The 19,518-nt window shown below is 37.0% G+C and overlaps 1 protein-coding gene across 1 annotated transcript in view; it reads right to left on the bottom strand.

Moving 5' to 3' along the window:
* Positions 1-19,518, bottom strand: part of LOC107742308 (A disintegrin and metalloproteinase with thrombospondin motifs 17-like) — a 137,334-nt gene that overhangs the window by 92,353 nt on the left and 25,463 nt on the right. The window contains exons 4-7 of the mRNA XM_016555229.1: positions 16,321-16,493; positions 11,862-11,945; positions 10,827-10,981; positions 3,350-3,393 (exon numbers count right to left, since the gene is read on the bottom strand). Of these exons, the coding sequence (XP_016410715.1) occupies positions 3,350-3,393; positions 10,827-10,981; positions 11,862-11,945; positions 16,321-16,493 (456 nt within the window). The remainder of the gene's footprint in view (positions 1-3,349; positions 3,394-10,826; positions 10,982-11,861; positions 11,946-16,320; positions 16,494-19,518) is intronic.

Here is a 19,518-nt window from a genome sequence, read left to right as displayed (position 1 = left end):
ATAGACTCCGTGCGGAAACGATCGCAGCATGACTGCTGCAGACGCACCGCTCCTGGAGCGCACTGCCGGACCGCAATCGCATGCAGTGTGAACGCTCTGATCTGTTAACATGGGCACGGAAAAAATATGCACCACAGACGGAGTGTGTGAACCTGGCGTTACGTTTGTATGCCCGCCCGGTTTGTTCTGTTCTCGTGCTCCATTTAGGCACGCTGCATTCTGATTGGTTCGGATAGCATACTGCGGGAGGTCGGGGGTGCGGAAAATCGTGCTATAAAGCGATTTAGAAATCGCGCAAGCTCAAATCGCGATTTTATGACGATTTCGATTAATCGCACAGACCTACATTGCAATATTGTAAACATAGCTTTAAACATATTTCCTGTGTTCCTACTGCTAGTGGGGCATAAAGTGGGTTGAAGTTGATATCAGTGAGGTCATTGCTTTCATCACTGGCACCGTTATCTCAAACACTCTCATTTGACGGACACTCACCAGACTTTACTTGGTTACTCCAACCCTACTACCAAATCGACTCAAGACTATATATACAGTCAAATAACTATAGAATTGCATCATACGAGCGTAAAATTCCGAAACAAAGATGTGGAACAGAAATAGAAAGTCTGCTTATCTTACGTGTCTTAACATGGAGGCCTTCGCTTGGCTGCCTCCACAGACTGCAGGTTTTTCACGGTTGATGTCAATGTTCCCCTGAAGGAACTGGGCCACCCAAACAGAGAGACGTCCGCTCAAACTCATCATACTAGGGATGCCATTCCCAGTTGCTGCATAATAGCAGCACTGTGACCAAATGATTTCCATCATGCCGGAACAATTACGGCCCGCTCTGATTGTCTGGAACTGAACAAACGGTCCTGAGGTGGCTTCTGCGCTTGCAATCCGTTCTGGATGCGATGGTGGTCTCGTGGTATGCAGACGCTAAAGAAAAGCATGAGCGTGTTTGGAAACTCTGGAATGGATGAATTTTCAACTTTACGTGTTTAACAGAACCTTAGACTCAACAGCATGGCGTGTCAAAACTTTGAGATACGTCATGTGACTTTCACTCCAAGGCTCTGTTCTAAAACCTAGTGCGATGTCTTCATAGTCCTCAGTGAGCTCCCAATGCAATAGCTGTTGTATAAGGTGGAACGCATGATTACAATGGTGTCTAATTTACCAAAAAAATATTAGTAAAAAAAAAATAGTCTAATCTACCAAATACTTTTTTTCTATTAGCAAACTTTCTCTCTATTTATTTATTTTTCCCAAATCATTCATGTATACTATCTCTCCAAAGTTTGGGGTCAGAAAGAGTTTTTTTTTCTTCTTCTTGAAAGAAATTAATACTTTTATTCAGCAAGGATGCATTAAATTGTGATAGTAAAGACATTTACAATGATACAAACTATTTCTATTTCAAAAAATGCTGTTCTTTTGAATTTTCTGTTCATCAAAGAATCCTGAAAAATTAAATGTATCACAGTTTCCACAAAAATATTAAGCAGCACAACTGTTTTCATCATTGATAATAATCAGAAATGTTTCTTGTACAGCAAATCAGCATATTAGACTGATTTCTGAAGGATCATGTGACACTGAAGACTGGAGTAATGATGCTGAAAATTCAGCTTTACATCACAGGAATAAATTACATTTTACAATACATTCAACTAGTAAACAGTAATTTTAAAGTGTAATAATTTTTCATAATATTATTAAATAAACACCGCCTTGATGAGCATAAGAGACTGCTTTCAAAAACAAAAATCTTACTAACCCCAAACTTTTGAACAGTAGTGAATGAGGTTTCGTTTCTAATAGGTTGCTGCCTTATTAGACTGCTGCCTCTCTAGAGAGCAGAAAAACAAAGCTGACTAGCTTTTGGAACACAGCTCAAGAGCAGATCACAGTTCAGTGTTCATTCCCCGGGGTACGCTGGGATACGAGTGAATATGAGTCACCTGGCTCCGCTCTTGAATGGCAGGAATCCAGGGGGTCAGGAGAGGGGAAAAGACAGGACTATTTTCAAATGCCCCACACAAAGAACTGCACAAGCGGCAGGTGGCCAGGACTCACGGATCGCCAGAGGATCTGAGATCTGTTGTGAGTTTGGAAGAAATCGAGGTTTCGATGACGAATGCTCTGGATTAAAAAGATCATGGACTGACGTTCTCAAGACCCAAAGGCATGTTTATGTTATGCAGCAAACATTCATCTCTTGTTTTGTGTTTCTCCATCAATGACTGAATACTGATGGGATAATGTCAGAATACTTAATGGTCCATATCAAAAAGTTCAAGAGATTTATGAAGAAGAAACTGGCTGCATACGGATGACCTGAAGAACTCGAACACATTAACTGCATTTTTACATTATTTGTACATTATTTTCTGAAGAAATTGTGAGAGCTGCTTACCCACATTAAGCTTGTTGACATGACTAGCATGTTCTGGGTGGTTATTAGGGTGATGCTATGCAGTTGCTGCTAATATCACTGTAACAGAACTTTTAGTTATGTCAAGGATTTATAATACAATTTTGTGGCTTTTCAAAAAAAATTGCAAGACATTTTCAATTTATGTTTGAGGTATGTATATATGCCTGGGTCATATTTCATTTCATAAATCAAAAGAAATTGTGAATAAAAATGTAGAGCCTAAAAAATAAATGAACAAAAACTTCACCCGCAAAATCAAACAAAATTTAGCATTAGGAAAGTACTAGAACCTAAATGTATGTTCCTAAAAATATATATAATAATACTTTTATACTAAAGGTATAAATACTAAAGTACTTCGCTAAAATACTTTTAATTATTTCTTGATTTTACAAGACAATTTTGTGGATTTTTACAGATTGCAAGATTGCTTTTTGAGGTGTGTGTGTTTATGTCAGGGTAATATTTCACCTGAAAAATGTAAAGAAATTTTGCATAAAAAATTTTGAACCTAAAAATGGTTAAAAAAACGTATAACTAAATAATTATTGCATGAATAAAGAATTTTAGAACCTAAAATTATGTTCCTAAAAATAATACATATAGAACAAACTGGTTATTTTGATGTGTTTACGTGTTGCTTAAGCTTGTTGGCATGATTGTAGCATGTTCTGGGTGGTTATTAGGGTGATGCTATGCGGTGCTAAAATCATGGTAACAGATGTTCTCTTGTGGCTTAACAAGACTTAGATATTTCAAGGATTTATAATACAATTTTGTGGGTTTTTACAGACTGCAAGATATATTCCATTTCATTTTTGAGGTATTTGTGTGTGTGGTTATAAATTCCCATGAAGTAACTATGAGAAGAATTCACCAAAAACAGAGCGGTTCAGTGAGACTCACCAACTGTGTCACAAGGCTCATCTTTATGGACGCAAAAATCTGTTCTGGAGAGAGAAAACAAGACAAGAGAGAAACAGAAACAAATGTTAGATAATAGAAAAGCAAATCAAATGAGATCTATATTGTTTCTCCAACACAGCAAGGAGATTAAAAAGAGGGCAAATGGAGACTCCCTTTCAGATTTTTCTCCTGTTAAAGAGTTTCAGAGACCTCAAAAATGTCTCAAACAATGCTCAGACACCAAATTTTGCAGTCAAAAGTCAAGAGATCTCACTATGAACAAATGAATCAATGCTATTTACATTAATTGGCAGATGAATTTTGGGACTTGAGACAAGGTTGGCTGATAAATGAAACATAACTGAGATGTTCATTGCACATTCATTTACTTGTGTATTATTTATTTATCAGAGAAATAAACTAACCAGATTCAAGACAACAAAAGCAAACATTAAAGGCAAAACAGCAAATAGTCTTTAGTAAACTTGGAATGAAAAGCTGATATATAATATCTTGAGAAGCTTCAATATATCTGTGAAACAAAAGGGTCCTTCTGAAAATGTTTTTGTTTGTTTGGATGCCTGTTGCCTGAACCTGACCTCTGATGGTTAAATAGTGCATTGTGGGAAAACCACAGTGTTTTGCTGTAACTGTGCGCTCCTTTCCCCTGTGTGGCGTTCCTCCATCAGTTAAAGGAGTAACACTTCAAAACACCAGTAAATTAATCAAATCCAGCTCATTTCCTGCTCGACTGTTGTTTACATGAGGAGTGAACCAGCCACACTGCTCAAGAGAAGTTGCAACAACCAGACAAGAGTGGCATGAACTCAATATGACACCAAAACTTCAGACAGTGATGGCAGTAGAGCAATTCTGTGACTTCTGATGCATAAAACCGCTAACTAACGTTCAGGACTGACACTCAAACACACGCTAGGGTGAATCCCACGATGCCTGTCAAGATGTCTGAGTTATTTTTACCCCAAAACCAAAAGAAATTTTGCATGAGGAAATGTTTTGTAGAACCAAAAAATATGAAAAAAATAAAATTAAAATAAAATAAAATAAATAAATACAACTTGGTAACACTTTACTTGAAGGGGTGTGCATAAGATATATATATATATATACTGTATATATTTATCTTCAAAAATAAAAAAATAAAACAGTAATATGCATAAATAAATTTAGGAAGAATTTTTTTTAATCCATATATACACACACACACAGCATTTTATTCTCACCAGTGGCCTTCTGGGTGTTTTTTTTTTTTCAGATATTTGCTGATTTTTCTGGAATTTGTAAGGCAGATCAGCGCTGATAGAGTTTGGCCACCGCAGCAGGGTTAACGTGAGCGTGCTGAGAATTATGTCAGAGCCCTATGGAACAAACAGGGAACGTCTAAAGGCCAGGGCTGGGTGTGAAATGGCAAACAGATGCTTCAGAAGAGGACGTTTTCCCACGCACCCATCTGACGACTGAGCAAGGTGCTGACAGCTTCACGTCAGCATCTGGGAACGAATCAATGTGAAGTTATACGACACATATATCAGGGCTCGAGGTGTCTGAGGAGACGTGCAGACAGACAGAAGGGGGCAGAGACAGACGGCGAGAAACAGAAAGAGACTAACACTTGATGTCTGGATATCTTCCAACCCCCCCCCCACTTCCCAACCGGCCTGAATTCAAACAGATTCGTCCCCACATTACAAGCAGAAAGCACATCTCCTCCCCGCCACCAAAGGAAGCCCATCTGACATCCAAGAAGATCTAAGAGACTTTGTATTTTAGCTCTCTCAGCACGATAAGAATTGCAACAAATTGTAACAAGCAAACTTGGCAAGTTGTTTGCTAAAACACAATTAAACGACTCATCGTCACACAGGGTCAACGTCAGCTCATGTTGAAGGCACCTCTGAATCCCTCAATTAGCAGTCGACATTGCGGACTGAAAAGCATTCCTGAGTCTAGAGCAACCACGTCCAATGCCTTCAAATCTGCTAACAACAAAGAGTTAAAGATGTCTGCTGTGCTTCCTCTTGTAATTGTCTTTGGCAGGGCTGAACTCTTGGGAGGCAGTGGCCGCAGCCTCAGAGCCTGTAATTTGACTTTACCAAAATCATTTTTGAGCTTAAACAATGACTAACAGGTGAGGAGGAGAGCCAGAACACCAGATACTTCTGCTGTGCTTTTAAACACAGAATTGTTAACAAATGACAAGCAGGGATTGTGGTACTCAGTGTTGGGGAGTAACTCAGTAAACGCAGCGACATCACAGACTTTACTACCTTACTCAACTCTTGCTGAAAACTATCAAAGCTTCTCATTTACTACATTTACATGTATGCATTTTGCAGATGCTTTTATCCAAAGTGACTTGCGATGCATTTAAGGTTTACAAGATATAGAACTAATATTAAACTGATATAGAACTCATATTTTTCTAGTTTAATTAGTTGAATTTAGTGTTAATTCCTTTGTTCAATTATGTCAGTAATAGTGACTGCATGGTAAACTGTAAACTACTGTAAAAATGCTACAGAAAAACTGTTAATAGGTTAACAGTAAGTTCCCGTAATTCCAATTTTTACCATGAAATACTGTTAAATGTACAGTTTTCACAAGTAAACATTCAAATCAAATTATAATTTACAGTGAAAAACTCTAAAATGGAATTACAGTTTTATACTGTATTTTTACAGAATTATTCTGGCAACCATAGCTGCCAGGATTTTTTTGTAAAAACAACAGGATTTGTGTTTTTGCACCAGGTAAATACTCTGACTGCTCTCATTTTAGAAACAAATAATCTTATATCCAAAGAGGATACATATCTTTAATACTCAATTTCACACATGAAAAACATGTTGAATTGCATTAAAACTGCCTTTTATGGCAATTGTACACATCTGGTATTTACACATATTGGTTTTATTCACACATCAGCACCAAATAATATACATATAGCACATAGCAAAATTACTAACACTTAAAAATTAAAATGCAAGTATAAAAAAATGCTAATTCAAAATATTAATAAATACTATAATAGTAATACTAAAATAACATTGTTAAACATCTGGAGAGAAGCTCTTTAGTTTCAGTATATGTCCAGTTTGACAATATTTCCTTCTGCAACGTAATTAATCACAATTTTGAAATCTGTTGTCACAGGATTGGACCTAATTGGTGTGGAGTGATTGCATCAATTCTGTCAGAACTTCATAACTGGCTCAAACAAAGTTCTTAAAGCACCCTAACCTCAGATCTGTTAACCATACAGTACAGATTTGTTCGCACAGCATTCAGTCCATGTTATGGCATCTTAACCTTTTTAAAACACAGATTCTGTTCACACATGACCTCTGAATGAAATATGAAAAATGTGAACTGCCTAACGTTATTATCTTTTGTTAGTAGTTTGTAGTGTAGTTGACTATGTTTTCAAAAGAACAGCCTGACAGTAGTGTACTTTAAATTATGAGCAGGTTGTAGTTTGGAAAGCTACATTTTCAAAGTAGTTTCCCCAACATTGGTGGTCAACAAATGACAAACTAAAACATCAGAGGACCTTTGAGGTGGTTCGACAGAGAAAAAAAAAAATCAAATAGGCTTTTCGAATTAACAAAGACATTGTCGTTTACTAAACGTCAGATAGCTAAGATTAATGTCTCTTGTTGTGAGTCTGCAGTCATCAAACGTTTTCACCATACGTGCTCTGCGACGTGTCACTTTGGCTGTCTGATGTCCCTCTATTCCAAAGGGTTTTTGATGTGGGCTTCTGGTTTTCCTTCTTGTTCCTTCACAGCTTAAGTGAATGTGACACACAGCTGGGTGCTGAAGACAGATCCTGTTCAGCGACGAACGGCTGGGAAGGGACACAGTTAGGAGCGCTGATTTCCATTAGCGCTGACGTGTGTGGAGGATGTGACCCACCACCATGTCCCAACTGTCGCAAAATCGTCCAAATGAAAGCATTTCTGACCTCATCCTGCATAATAGGAGCTAATGCTGCATTCCATTCGACTCGGAAAGTCAGAATTTCCAACTTCCTACTTGGAAAGGTGCAACAGAAAGTCAAACTTCTAATTTGGAAACTCGTACGGAAATCTAGGTGCCAACATTACATAATAATCAGACCTGTTTAGTAAACGTTTGCAGAGACTGCAGTGTAAAACATGGTAAATGATCATCTCTGTTGACTATCATACATTTCTTGGCATCATTTAACCTTTGCAATTTGGTGGCTAAGAGACATCTTTAAATAAAATCGAGCTAAAATCTATCTATCTATCTATATCTTGTTCTTTCTGTCTGTAAGGCGATTAAAGATTTTTTTCAAAACTTTCAAACATGGATATTTCACGCAGCATTCAATGTTTGTCAAGACTTTTCCAGTTAAAAGAATATGAATGAATTTCTTATATGAATATGAATTTCTTTGATTTTTAATTCATAATAATTCTGCATACACCACTGTTCAAAAGTGGTCTGTAAAATGTATTAATGTTTTTGAAAGATGTCTCTTCTGCTCACCAAGGCTGCATTTATTTGAATAAAATACAGAAAAATCTGTAACACTGTGAAATATTATTACAATTTTAAAAAGCCACTTACTATTGTCATGTGTATGTTCCTGTTGAGTTCCTGTTTGCCCTTATTTGGTTCTTCCTGTGTCCTGTCCTCATTTGTTATCATTTGTGTCCAGCTGTGTATTAATTAGTTAATTTGTTCCCAGGTGTGTCCCATTGGTGTCTGTGTATTTATAGTGTGTTCTGCCCCTTGTTTCCCGTCTGCTGTTAAATGTCATCCCTGTAGTTCCTGTGTTTTGTATTCCTTTTGTTTATTTTGAATTAAATTCTAGGTAACGTATTTTCCAGCATCTCCTCTTTCCTTCCTCCCCGAGTGACTGTGACAACTATTTGAATGTATTGCGAAATGTAATTTATTCCTGTGATTAAAACCTGAATTTTCCTCATCATTACTGCAGTCTTCAGTGTCACATGATCCTTCAGAAATCAGTTCAAAAAAAGTTCAAAAGAATATTTATTGGAAATAGAAAGTTTTTTAAACATTATAAATGTCTTAGTGATCCTTTTAATCAATAAAAAATAATTTATTAAAAAAAAAAAGAATACCACTAACCTGAAACGTTTGAACGCTACTATGGATTCACATCAAATTCAATTGAGATTCTACATCCTGTTTGTTACCCCAGTTCAAATTTAATCCAAATTCAAGCATTCTAAATGTAATTCAAAATGACGCACAACAATCGCATTTAAATTCACAAGTGAATGTCTGTAGGTTACAGATCTGTATGCGTACAGACAGCAGTGTTTGACATAATGCTAATCATAATATCACTTTGACTTCTCGCAGCTGTAAACTACAACCATGCATGTAACACGGCATGTTCCAGTACAGTACATGGGCAGAGTGATGCTGGCCCTAGTGCTGGGACTCTACCCGCAACAGCTCTTTAAAAACCTAGATCGGTAAGTAATGATTTTATGACGGATCTCAGCGAAGGCCTGAATGAGTTTAAGCTCTCAAAAGAGCAGTGAAAAGCGTGGTGTGAATGCGGCCATAGAAGCATTAAGAAGATAATCTTTCTTCAGTCAGCAAGTGCCGCAAGAACCTGGGACGAGCCACTGACAGCTCCAACAAAGCTGTGAGAGGGGAAACCGAGGCACACCTTGTCAAGCCTTAATTTGCTTTGATGCATTCCCGCTGCCCCGAGCCATCTTGGCATGCAAGCTGAGACAGATGTTGCTCCTGTACGCCGCATCCTTACAGAGAGCTGCTTTTGTACGCCGGCGGAGATCATATATAACCCAGCGCAGGGGGAACAAAGGCCGTCTCTGTGTGTGCTGGCTCTCCCTGCGAGCTCTTCGGGCCCGGGATGACAGATAGTATCTGACAGGCTCACATGAGTCATTTTAACAAAAGGATTTTCTTTTTCTTTACTTTTTTGGATCCTGAAAATTACAGTACGCTAATAAACCCTAATCCCGAGCCGGGAATGCGGTGTTTTGGCTGCCGTGAGTAATCTGTTGTAGTGAAAAGATGAAGATCGGGAGCAAACCTGTCTCGCTGACAGAAGGATTATTAGGCTCTATCACAGCTCAGATACTGGCGGGTTCAAATTGTGTTGGATCCCAATAAAAGGGACGAAAAAAGGTTAAATCTGTCTAAAGCAGCCAAGAGCTGAAAGACACCGAACTTCAAAGGACATGTGTGACAAAACGGAAAGTGAAAGACGTAAAAGAGAGAGACGGCGATGGAGAAGCGAAACGCAATAAAATCTGTGCAGATGTGATGAGCCAAAACAGTATTTGGAAACAGAAGTAAAATGTATGTTTTTGTCTGTATCTGTCAAATTCTGCACAATCTTGTCTCTTAACTAACCTTTTTCATCGTTTTTGGTTAGTGTCTTTTAATCAACTGGTGATTTGGTCATTTTTAGTTAGGGCTGAGCAATTTTTCAGATTTTAGGGATTCATTCGAATTTAATGTTTTGCCACGATTTTATTTTTTAGAAATCGAGGAATCACGATTGAATAGAAATATTACCAAACGTTAGAAATAGACACTTTGACAATATGCCAATGATAACAGTAAAGAGAAAAGATTGGCCCAACCGCATGTCGGCGCATGTGATTAACCGCTCACGTGTGACGCACTCTGTGAAGGACCATAAGTACAATATATCGCTAGGTGACATTCACACAGAATTCACTTTTGTATTGACAAAGATGTGATGAGGGCTGTGGAATAGGAAAAATGTTTAACTTGAGCGCAGCGTTTTTATAATGCCGTTTCATGCATGAGATGCTGCAAGAGATGCGAGTGCAACAGTCAAACACATCAATGTTTACATAGAAAAAAAAAACTATAAAAAAGCAGCACAATCAAATAAAAAAACTTGTAAAGAACTACTACTATATGTCTGATATTTAATGTTTGCATCATGGTGATAGGTTGAAAGCTGCTGTTCATTGTTTTTACAGAACATTTATAGTTAATAATAGTCTACTGGTGTTATACCTTCAGTCATTTTGAATTTGAATTACCTTGACTTTTGATCATTTTTTTAAGCATTTTCCTTGTATTATTTCTGAACATATAGTACAAGATGTAGTTGTAGTTCATGCATCTTTTCTGCAAAGATATTTAAAAAGTGATTTGTTTAACATTTACATCATGTTGACAACTTTATGTGTGGTGCACTTAGGATAGATTTTTCTTAACTAGAGGGTTAATAAAGAAAAAGTTACTTGAATCATGTTGTAGTTACAGTTTCAAGTTGACTAGATAAAAATGGTAAAAATCGAGAATCGGCCAAACGTTCTGAAAAAAAATCAAGATTTTATTTTTTTGCTGTTTTAGTGAATGCATGAAGCTCTGCTCAAGTTCACACTTGAGTGTGAACTTGAGTTCCATATTTGCTCATCAAAGCGTGATTGATAAGTACCTGGTGACCAGCACAGCCACGTCCACAGGAGGAGGATCGTCTCTGCTCCCAGGAACGTGATTGTTACCCAGGTATCGTGCGCCGTATTCCTCATGCTGCCAGTGACAGAAGCTCTCCAGGGCTTTTTCTCCATGGTGGCCCACCTTCAGCTTTTCCTAAGAAACACACTAGACAATTAGAATCTGATTTACAGACTTCAGCAAAACTTTAAATTAGATACTTCCCACTGTATTTGTAAGAAGGTCTGTAGTAACATAGAACTGTGGGATTTTTTTTTTCTTTAAAACAGTAAGAGCCTCATTTTCTTTAGCCTCAAATTAAATATGACAGACTCCCAGGGACAAACAGTTTACACTACTAGTCAGTGGATTTTACTTTAAAGAGACTGATGAGAGTAGTATTTCCTATTGAAACAGTAAAAGAGGCACACAAATCAAATTTGGGTTTAAAGAGCCTTTAGCTGATAGTGTTTACATTAATCATGATTTGGTGCTTTGCTACTTGCTAGTCATTAGAGAGAGTATTTTATTGAACAAATGTTTGTTGATAGTAAATGTTTCTTGAGCAGCAAATCAGCATATTAGAATGATTTCTGAAAGATCATGTGACACTGTGACTCCCGCTGACATGAAGTGGGACTTGTTGATTCATCGATCACACAATGAAATCAACAGGGTTTTGAGAATTGCTGTTGTATGTGAAGACAGTTTGTTTCAAGCACCAGAGACTGTGAGTCCAAAGGCTTTGCCCTGAAGCATCACTACATATTTACACTAATGGCTATTCAGTGACGTCCTGGCATACATCATTTCAGACTTTTGAGGTGAGCACTCAAAAAACCTTCTGGCAGACTCTCCGGAGCCTTTGGAGAGAATGAAATCCAGCAATAAAATGAAGGGGGAAACCGGTTGTTAAACACACACACACTGAGCGAGGATAACATCACAGGAATAAAACATCAAGGGAGCAGATAAATGGCAGGTTGAGTCATGATGTACATAGATCTCGATGTTGATCTAGTGTTTGTACACTTACTGGACGGGTGTGCAGGAGAACCAACTTGGTAACCCGGATGTGGATCCTCACACCCAAACTCTGGTGTTGAAACATGTTATACACCTGTAGAGAGAGAACGAGACAAGAGAATTAACTTTGACTTAAAATTCACTCAAAAATATTTTTAAATGGAAATCATGTAGTATCAGTAGTAAGTTTCAGTGGATTTCAGTAGATTTTTAGACAAAAAGGCAAGCAAAAATGTGTTCATTGCCAAGAGTACATGTTATCAGCTGATGTTGATATCAAAATAGCCCAATATCAGCTGATTCTTTTGGCCTAGCTGGTCTATTGAGCTATTCAGTACCATCTAAAAAAAACGTTGTAAACTCTGAAGACATTGTTTCTGTGGGTTTCACAACTCTGTCTTGTGGCTTGAAAATATGAGTGTTAATACAAAAATTATATTACAGTGGGTAAGTTTGATTTAATGTCTATTTAAATAAATTGATTCAAAACACTGATTCAATGATTCATTTGCATCATAACTAAAAAAGGGTCTTTTTTTTGTTATTGGCTGTCAATTTTTTATCATTCATCAGCTGGAGAAAAATCGTTTTGAAAGTGATTCCAACGATATAGTTTCTCTTTGTCTTTATCGTTATAGTTGTGGTGTGGACTCTGCTATTCTTTAATATTGAGAAAGATTTTTAGAACTATATCTTTATCGTTATCGTCCTTGGTGTGAACGGGCCTTTATAATGAAAAACTGTGGAAAAATATGCCTGGGTTGTTTAAACAAGAATTTTACAGTATTTTATAAAATATTATGCAGTATTTAATTAATTGTATTAATTTTATTTTATATATATTTTTATATTCTATTTTTATTTCCTCAGGAAATATCAAGAAATAATGTTACAAATATTTATTCATTTATTTAATTATTTATTTCAATTCTATTTATTTATTAATTTATTTCAATATTATTACAAATATTAATTTCTTTATTTCTTCCACTTTTCAATTCAACAGAAAAAGCTTATCTTTGTGTCATTTCTAATATCTGCCTACACCTTGTGTGAATAAAGCACAATTTTGAGTAAATATTCTGTAGAAGCATCACCACTTGTTATTGAAAAAAAAAACACATTGGCAAAGCCAAATCGCTAAACAATAACTTTTGAAATATAACATGTATTATCTCTACATGAAGGAAGATAAAAGAATCAAGAAAGAGATAGAGGTGTTTGAGCTTTCATCATCCTCAGAGAAGTAAGCTGTGTGATTCACAATACCATAAAAAACATGACTGACTATTGTAGAATAAAAACCAACGACAATTCCATGCGGGATGAAGTTAATGAAGAAGTATAGAGCTGAACTGAAGGGAGGATTCAGATATTGATGAGTAACCAGCATCTGGAGGAGAATCGCAGAGACTGATTTGAATAACAGCACAATTTTCCACAGCGTTGTCGAACTCGCTTGTGAGGAATGTAAATCTAAGGACCTCAGGGAGGACAAAAGGAGGTGTACTTTCTTACCAAATCACACACATCTGGGCAATTCATTCATTTTTACATTAATCTTCATATGACTCACCATTGTCATTAGAGATACAGGAGAAAGGGCCGTTCTTGAGTTGATAAACTTTGCTTTACCGCAGCAGATGCAGTGAGGTGTTGTTGTGTGGACTGTTTTACAGATCAGTATTCAGTTTGTTTGTACTTAATTACGCAGGCCTGCTTCCACTCGCTGCAAACACTGTGTTTACGAACCTGTTCTGAATGAGCAACTTGATAAGAGTGAGGTCATTCACTCTGGGACACGACTGAAATACACAACTGAAGATTATTTTTCTTTATTCCTTCCTTTCAAACCTACACAAACAATCTCATAAATCTGAACAATCACAAAAGTTGTTAGGTAAAGTCAATAGAAAGTAAAATCATATATATATATATATACTGTATATCACCTTTATTTCAACTAACGAAGAACATTTTTAATACTTTTACTTTTAATTCACAAAAAAACACGGATTTATATGCAATTTCTCTAATATCACAAATCTCTTTCATTTTCAATTTTTCCAACCTCTCCAGCAACTTGACTCCATTCTGAAACAACCACTTCCAGTCCATTCAATCCCAGATGGATCAAATCAAGTCTCGTCCAACATTTTATTAATTCAATATCTTGTTTCGCTCAGAAACATGTCAAATTATGGAAATAAAAGGGGTTTTAAATTAGGTCTTTGCCAAGGTTGTATAAAAAATAAGGGTGAACGGCATTTCTTAGCCACAATACTAGCAATACCCACTCCTACGGTAAACAGCATTTTACAGGTGCATTTACTTTAAATCTTTTACTAAAAGATTATGATTTAAATTCTGACTGGACACCTCAACTGCTGCTTTCTGTACACAGACAGCACACAAATTTTTGGAACAGAGGCCATGTGATAAAACAGAGGTGTGTGTGTGTGAGCTGCCAACTCATGAATGTGTGTCTCACACTCAGCACAGCTGCGGTCAGCAGAGCAAATGCTACGCTCGACTACTATCTATCTCTCTGTCCTGTTTTATGAGCCCATTCTCTTCTTGCCAGGACTTACAGTGTCCAAATGCTCTGTTACGTGCAAAATATGCAGTTTAGGCATATATTTAAACCATTTGTCAGTATAAACAAAATGCACGGCAAATACACTAGCTTCTCAAATGGTTGTTCTGACAGTCAGCAAAAAAAAAAAAAAAAACAGCTGAAAGCAAATAAAATACAACTAACCATGTAATTGTTGATAGTTAATACAGCAAAATAAAACGCTGATAAAACTCTGCCAATATCTTTTGCTGTTTGATGTCTGTGCCTCAAACTCAGCAGTATTTTATTGCAAATTCATCTGTTACCAAGCAGAAGCCAAATTAGGCAGATGGCGACATGGACAGGTTGCCTGACATGCCCTCATCTGTAAAAATCATGGACGCAAAGTAAAAGAAAACACGGCCCAGACTGAATTAAATACTGGTTCACACATGCAGCATGAATAAACATTTGTAATGACCACAATGTGTTTATTTATTATTGGCTGTCGAGAGCATGACGCCATCGAAATTCATTTGGAAACCAAAATTGTCAATTTTCCCATTCAGCCAGTGTCATATTGTTGGGCCTACGCAGTTTTAACCCTGTAAAGACCACTGTATCATATTTGATATGCAAATTTCTGTAACACTTTAGTTTAGGGACCAATAATCACTATTAACTAGCATATTGGCTGTTTATTAGTACCTATAAAGCACTTAATAATGCCTTACTCCTGCATTACCTTCTTTTAGATACCTTGATCTTATCCAATACCTCAACTTAACGACTACCTTACTAACTATTATTAAGCAGCAAATTTAGGTTTAGTTTACGGAGGCAAAAGTCGTAATTAATAGTTAGTTAGTTAATAGTGAGAATTGGCCCTCAAACTAAACTGTGAGCCACATTTCTAAGGCCAATATAATCAAAACTTAACTGAACAAACTGTTGCACAAGGGACTACTGGTCAGACATATTTAGAACACTTTCACAGGCCCTTAACACTACCCTTGCCCCTAACGTATTGACTGTCCTATTTGGCCTTCCCCCAGCTTCAGTTGTATCATCCACAGTGTGCTGCGTCATTGCCTTTACCACTTTGTTAGCTAGGCGTGCCATCCTCCTTAAATAGAAACATGCCTCTCCCCCATCACATGAGGATTGGATACGAAAGGTATTGCAATGCATCCACCTTGAAAAAATCAGACACTCTTCCAAAGGATCATTGAGATCCTTTTACAAAATATGGAGCCCTATATTGGGCACTATTGAGAACGTAACTGTAACATCTGGACCTTCTCATTAGAGTCTTAGGAGGGGACCATTTGACTAAACCTTAATTGTGTTTTTTTCTTTTTTGTGTGTGTGGCCTTCGGGAAGGGTTGTGGGTGGGGGTTTTGTTGTTGTGTTGATTTCTTTTGTTTCTTGTTTTTTCCTCTTATCAGACATCCTGTCTCATTTTGTAACTGAGATAATACATTTTATATGTCTGCAAAATGTAATACAAAAAACTTGGATAAAAAAAAAAACTGTTGCACACGTGCCTTCTGTCTGATAGTTCATACTTTTTTAGCAAGTAAAAGGCCTTTTAGTGAAAACAAAACAAAACTTTTTTTATATTTTGAAACCGTTCCATTTCTAAATATTTGATTATTTTGACTACTATTTCATATGTCAAGCTTTATAGGGTTAAGGACATTTTTATCTTTGTGTAAAATCTAGGTCTTGAAACAAAACCATTTGAGAGCATCTCATAGATCACTCGCACATCACAACCTCAGAGAGCTCATGGTAGTTCTGTCTTGAAAGGATATACATTTTGTTTAAAACCAATTCCTTTATGGAGAAAATTAATTGGGCATTTGCTTTTTAACATGATTGTGGAGTTTTACCACAGTATGAGACTCACCATGTTCATGACAGTGAGCAGGAAGCGCTGGGCGGCCTCAGCTCCGTGATACTGCACCATGTCAACGTCGGCCACCACGACCGTCTCCACCGTGTATTCTCTGCTCAGCCTGATGGCGTTCCTCCTGCCTCGGACCTCCTCTGCTCCTTTTGCCCTTTTCTCTTTCTTCCTGTCTAACACACACACACAGATACACAAATGCACACACAAGAACTGTTAGGCCTGAGAAATACTGTACACTAATGTTCAAACGTTTGGGTTGGTAAGATTTTTTGATTTGGGTTGGTAAAAGTTTTTGAAAGTAGTATCTCATGTTTACCAAGGCTGCATTTATTTGATCAAAAATGCAGTAAGAACAGTAATATCATAAAATATTATTGCAATTTAAAATAACTGTTTTCTGTCAGGATCCTGCCCTGGCAGTCTTGTCTGTCCTGTCTTTGTTTAATGTGTCTTTGTATATTTTGTGCCTGAGCACATGGCTGTGTCTTTGTTTGTGTTGGCCATGTGCTCCTCTTGTCCTGCCTCCTCGTTTTCAATCACCACGCCCCCTTGTTTAGTCCTTGTTTGTCCAATTGTGTTCACCTGATCCTCGTGTGCTCTACTCCCTTTTTATTGTGCTCATTTCCTTCTGGTTTTTGCTGGTTCGTTTTGTGTGCATTCTCTTTGCTTGTGTCTTTAGTCTTGTTAGAACTTGCTATACAGTATATTGCATCCAGTCTAGTTTCCCTCTGGTTAATTCTAGTTTTTATTTGTTCCCGTGTTTAGTCTATAGTCTAGTTCCAGTCTTTGTGGTTTAGTTCCTTTATTTTAGTTCTTGATCTTTTGATTTTTGTCCTTTTTTATTTTCTTTTTTTTTTCAGCAAGGTTGCTGTCTTTATTTATTTTTTCTTTTGTTTTTCCTTTGTTTTATTTCTTTTATCTCCCTAGTCATAGTTTTGCAAGTTTTTACTACTTTTGATCTGTGTCTATCTCTTGTCTCCTGTTGTCTTGTCTTTGTGTGTGTGTCTGTCGTGTTGGTTCCTGCCCTGCTTCCGGAGTCCTCCCTGGTCGCTGATTCTTCTGACCTGACAGACATTTTGGTGCTTCAAGAGTTACCATCCCCAGGGCCAAGCCTGTGGTTCTTTGAGCTGCTAGTCCCCTTTTGCCACAGAGTCTGGAGCTACCCCCATCCCCGACCAGCCTGTTCTCCTGTCGTGTGCCCTGCCCTATTGTGTGGACCATCTTCCTGCCTTGTCCTTTTGTGTTCCCATTTTTGTTAAACTCCGTTTCCCCCCTGTTCATTCTGCATCTGGGTCCTACCTTGCCAAACTGTGACAGTTTTCTAATTTCATATATTTTAAAATCTAATGTATTCCTGTGATGCAAAGCTGAATTTCCAGCATCATTACTCCAGTCTTCAGCGTCTCGTGATCCTTCAGAAATCATTCTAATATGCTGATTTGCTGCTCAAGAAACATTTCTCATTGTTAGTTAAAAACAGTGCTGTTTAATATTTCACCGTTACATCTTTTCCAACATCTCTGATGAAAATAAATTATTTCTTTAAACCCCAACTGTCGAGCGATAGTGTACTTTATGCACACATGAATGCTTGATCCACACATTGCAAGCATGAATATTAAAGGGATAGTTCACCCGAAAATGTGATGTTTATCTACTTACCCCCAGGGCATCCAAGATCCATTATAAGACTGACAGACTGCAACGGTTTGTGTTAAAAATCTTCGTTTGTGTTCTACTGAAGAAACAAAGTCACCTACATCTTGGATGCCCTGGGGGTAAGCAGATAAACATCACATTTTCATTTTTGGGTGAACTATCGCTATAATATTCATGCTTGCACAGTAAGAACCGCCTGTGTTCAGGTTATGTTTCATGTCTTATCGTCAAACCTGCAATTATGTCAGGAAATGTGGTCTTTGTTACTCAGAGCGACATACATGCGTATACAAACACATTGAGATTGATACACAGGACAAGCGGTCCCCGAAGCAGATAAACAAATCAACAAAATAAACGGAGAAACTCTTCAAACATTACGCTTATAAAGCACGATATTTGACTGCATCTGCCGTCAGCTCTAGGCAGGGGACACATTTTGGCTCTAAATAAACACTTTTCATCCTCAGAATTACACCACATATGTTGTATGTGTGCACAATTAGACCTGATCATAACAAAGGTAACAGCTTTACTGAAACCAAGTCCAAACCTTTGACAGAGCTAATGTCCACCAGACGCAAGACCTGACCAGAAGAACAAAGACAGAAATCAAACCAAAATGGTGTTAAAGTCAACATGAATTCAAAATTCACTCTATTTATTTTCTTAATGCATGTTTCTTGTGTTATTTTGATTGATTCAAAGGTGCTTATTAAATATACTGTATATATATATATATATATATATATATATATATATATATATATTCCATTACAAATATCTAAATATACAAATCAAGATATGTTTACTCATAAATGTACTGTTTTCTACCCAAATTAAGCTTATGCTTAAAACAAGAAAAAAGTACAGAAAGAAAAAGACACTTAATTCGGCAAAATAATTTTCTTACCACACTAACAGATTTTTTTTCTTCTTGTTTTAAGCATAAACTCATTTAATTTTGATAATTTTTTCAGAAAACAAGACTCAATATCTTAAAGCATCTTCCTCCTCAAGTAAATGCATTTTAAATTTCTGATTTTTTAGATATTTGTAATGGAAAACAAGACACTAATTAAATGCTGTGTAAAATGTTTGTTTTTGTAACTTCTTGGTCCTTCTTGATCTGAGCAGTTTGTAGTCTGGTTTCATGTGTATTTCCTCAAACGTGTGTGTGTGTGTGTGTGTGTGTGTGTGTGTGTGTTTACTGAAGACACCTGTAAACATGCCCAGAGATTTGATGATCCATTACCTTGGGAAAAAGCAAATAATGTTTACCACAACACAAGTCAAAAAGTCAATTAGCAAAAGTTTTCTGAAGTATCAAGTTTAGGATGTTGTTTCAAATGGTAGTTTTCCACCATCTGGAGTCCAGTTTTGGTTTGTTTGCTGGGTTGCACAAACCCTCCAATTTGTCCTTAAAAGATCTCAAAATGTTCAAAGATGGCGTACAAGATGTACAGGATGTTCTGTTGCAATCCTTTGCACTTCTTCTAGCTATTTCATAAAAAAAAAAAAAAAAAAAAAAACTAG

This window comes from Sinocyclocheilus rhinocerous, unplaced genomic scaffold (assembly GCF_001515625.1).
Source record: "Sinocyclocheilus rhinocerous isolate Xijiao unplaced genomic scaffold, SAMN03320098_v1.1 scaffold75, whole genome shotgun sequence".
Classification (NCBI taxonomy): Eukaryota; Metazoa; Chordata; class Actinopteri; order Cypriniformes; family Cyprinidae; genus Sinocyclocheilus; species Sinocyclocheilus rhinocerous.
This window is presented reverse-complemented; position numbering and strand designations above follow the sequence as displayed.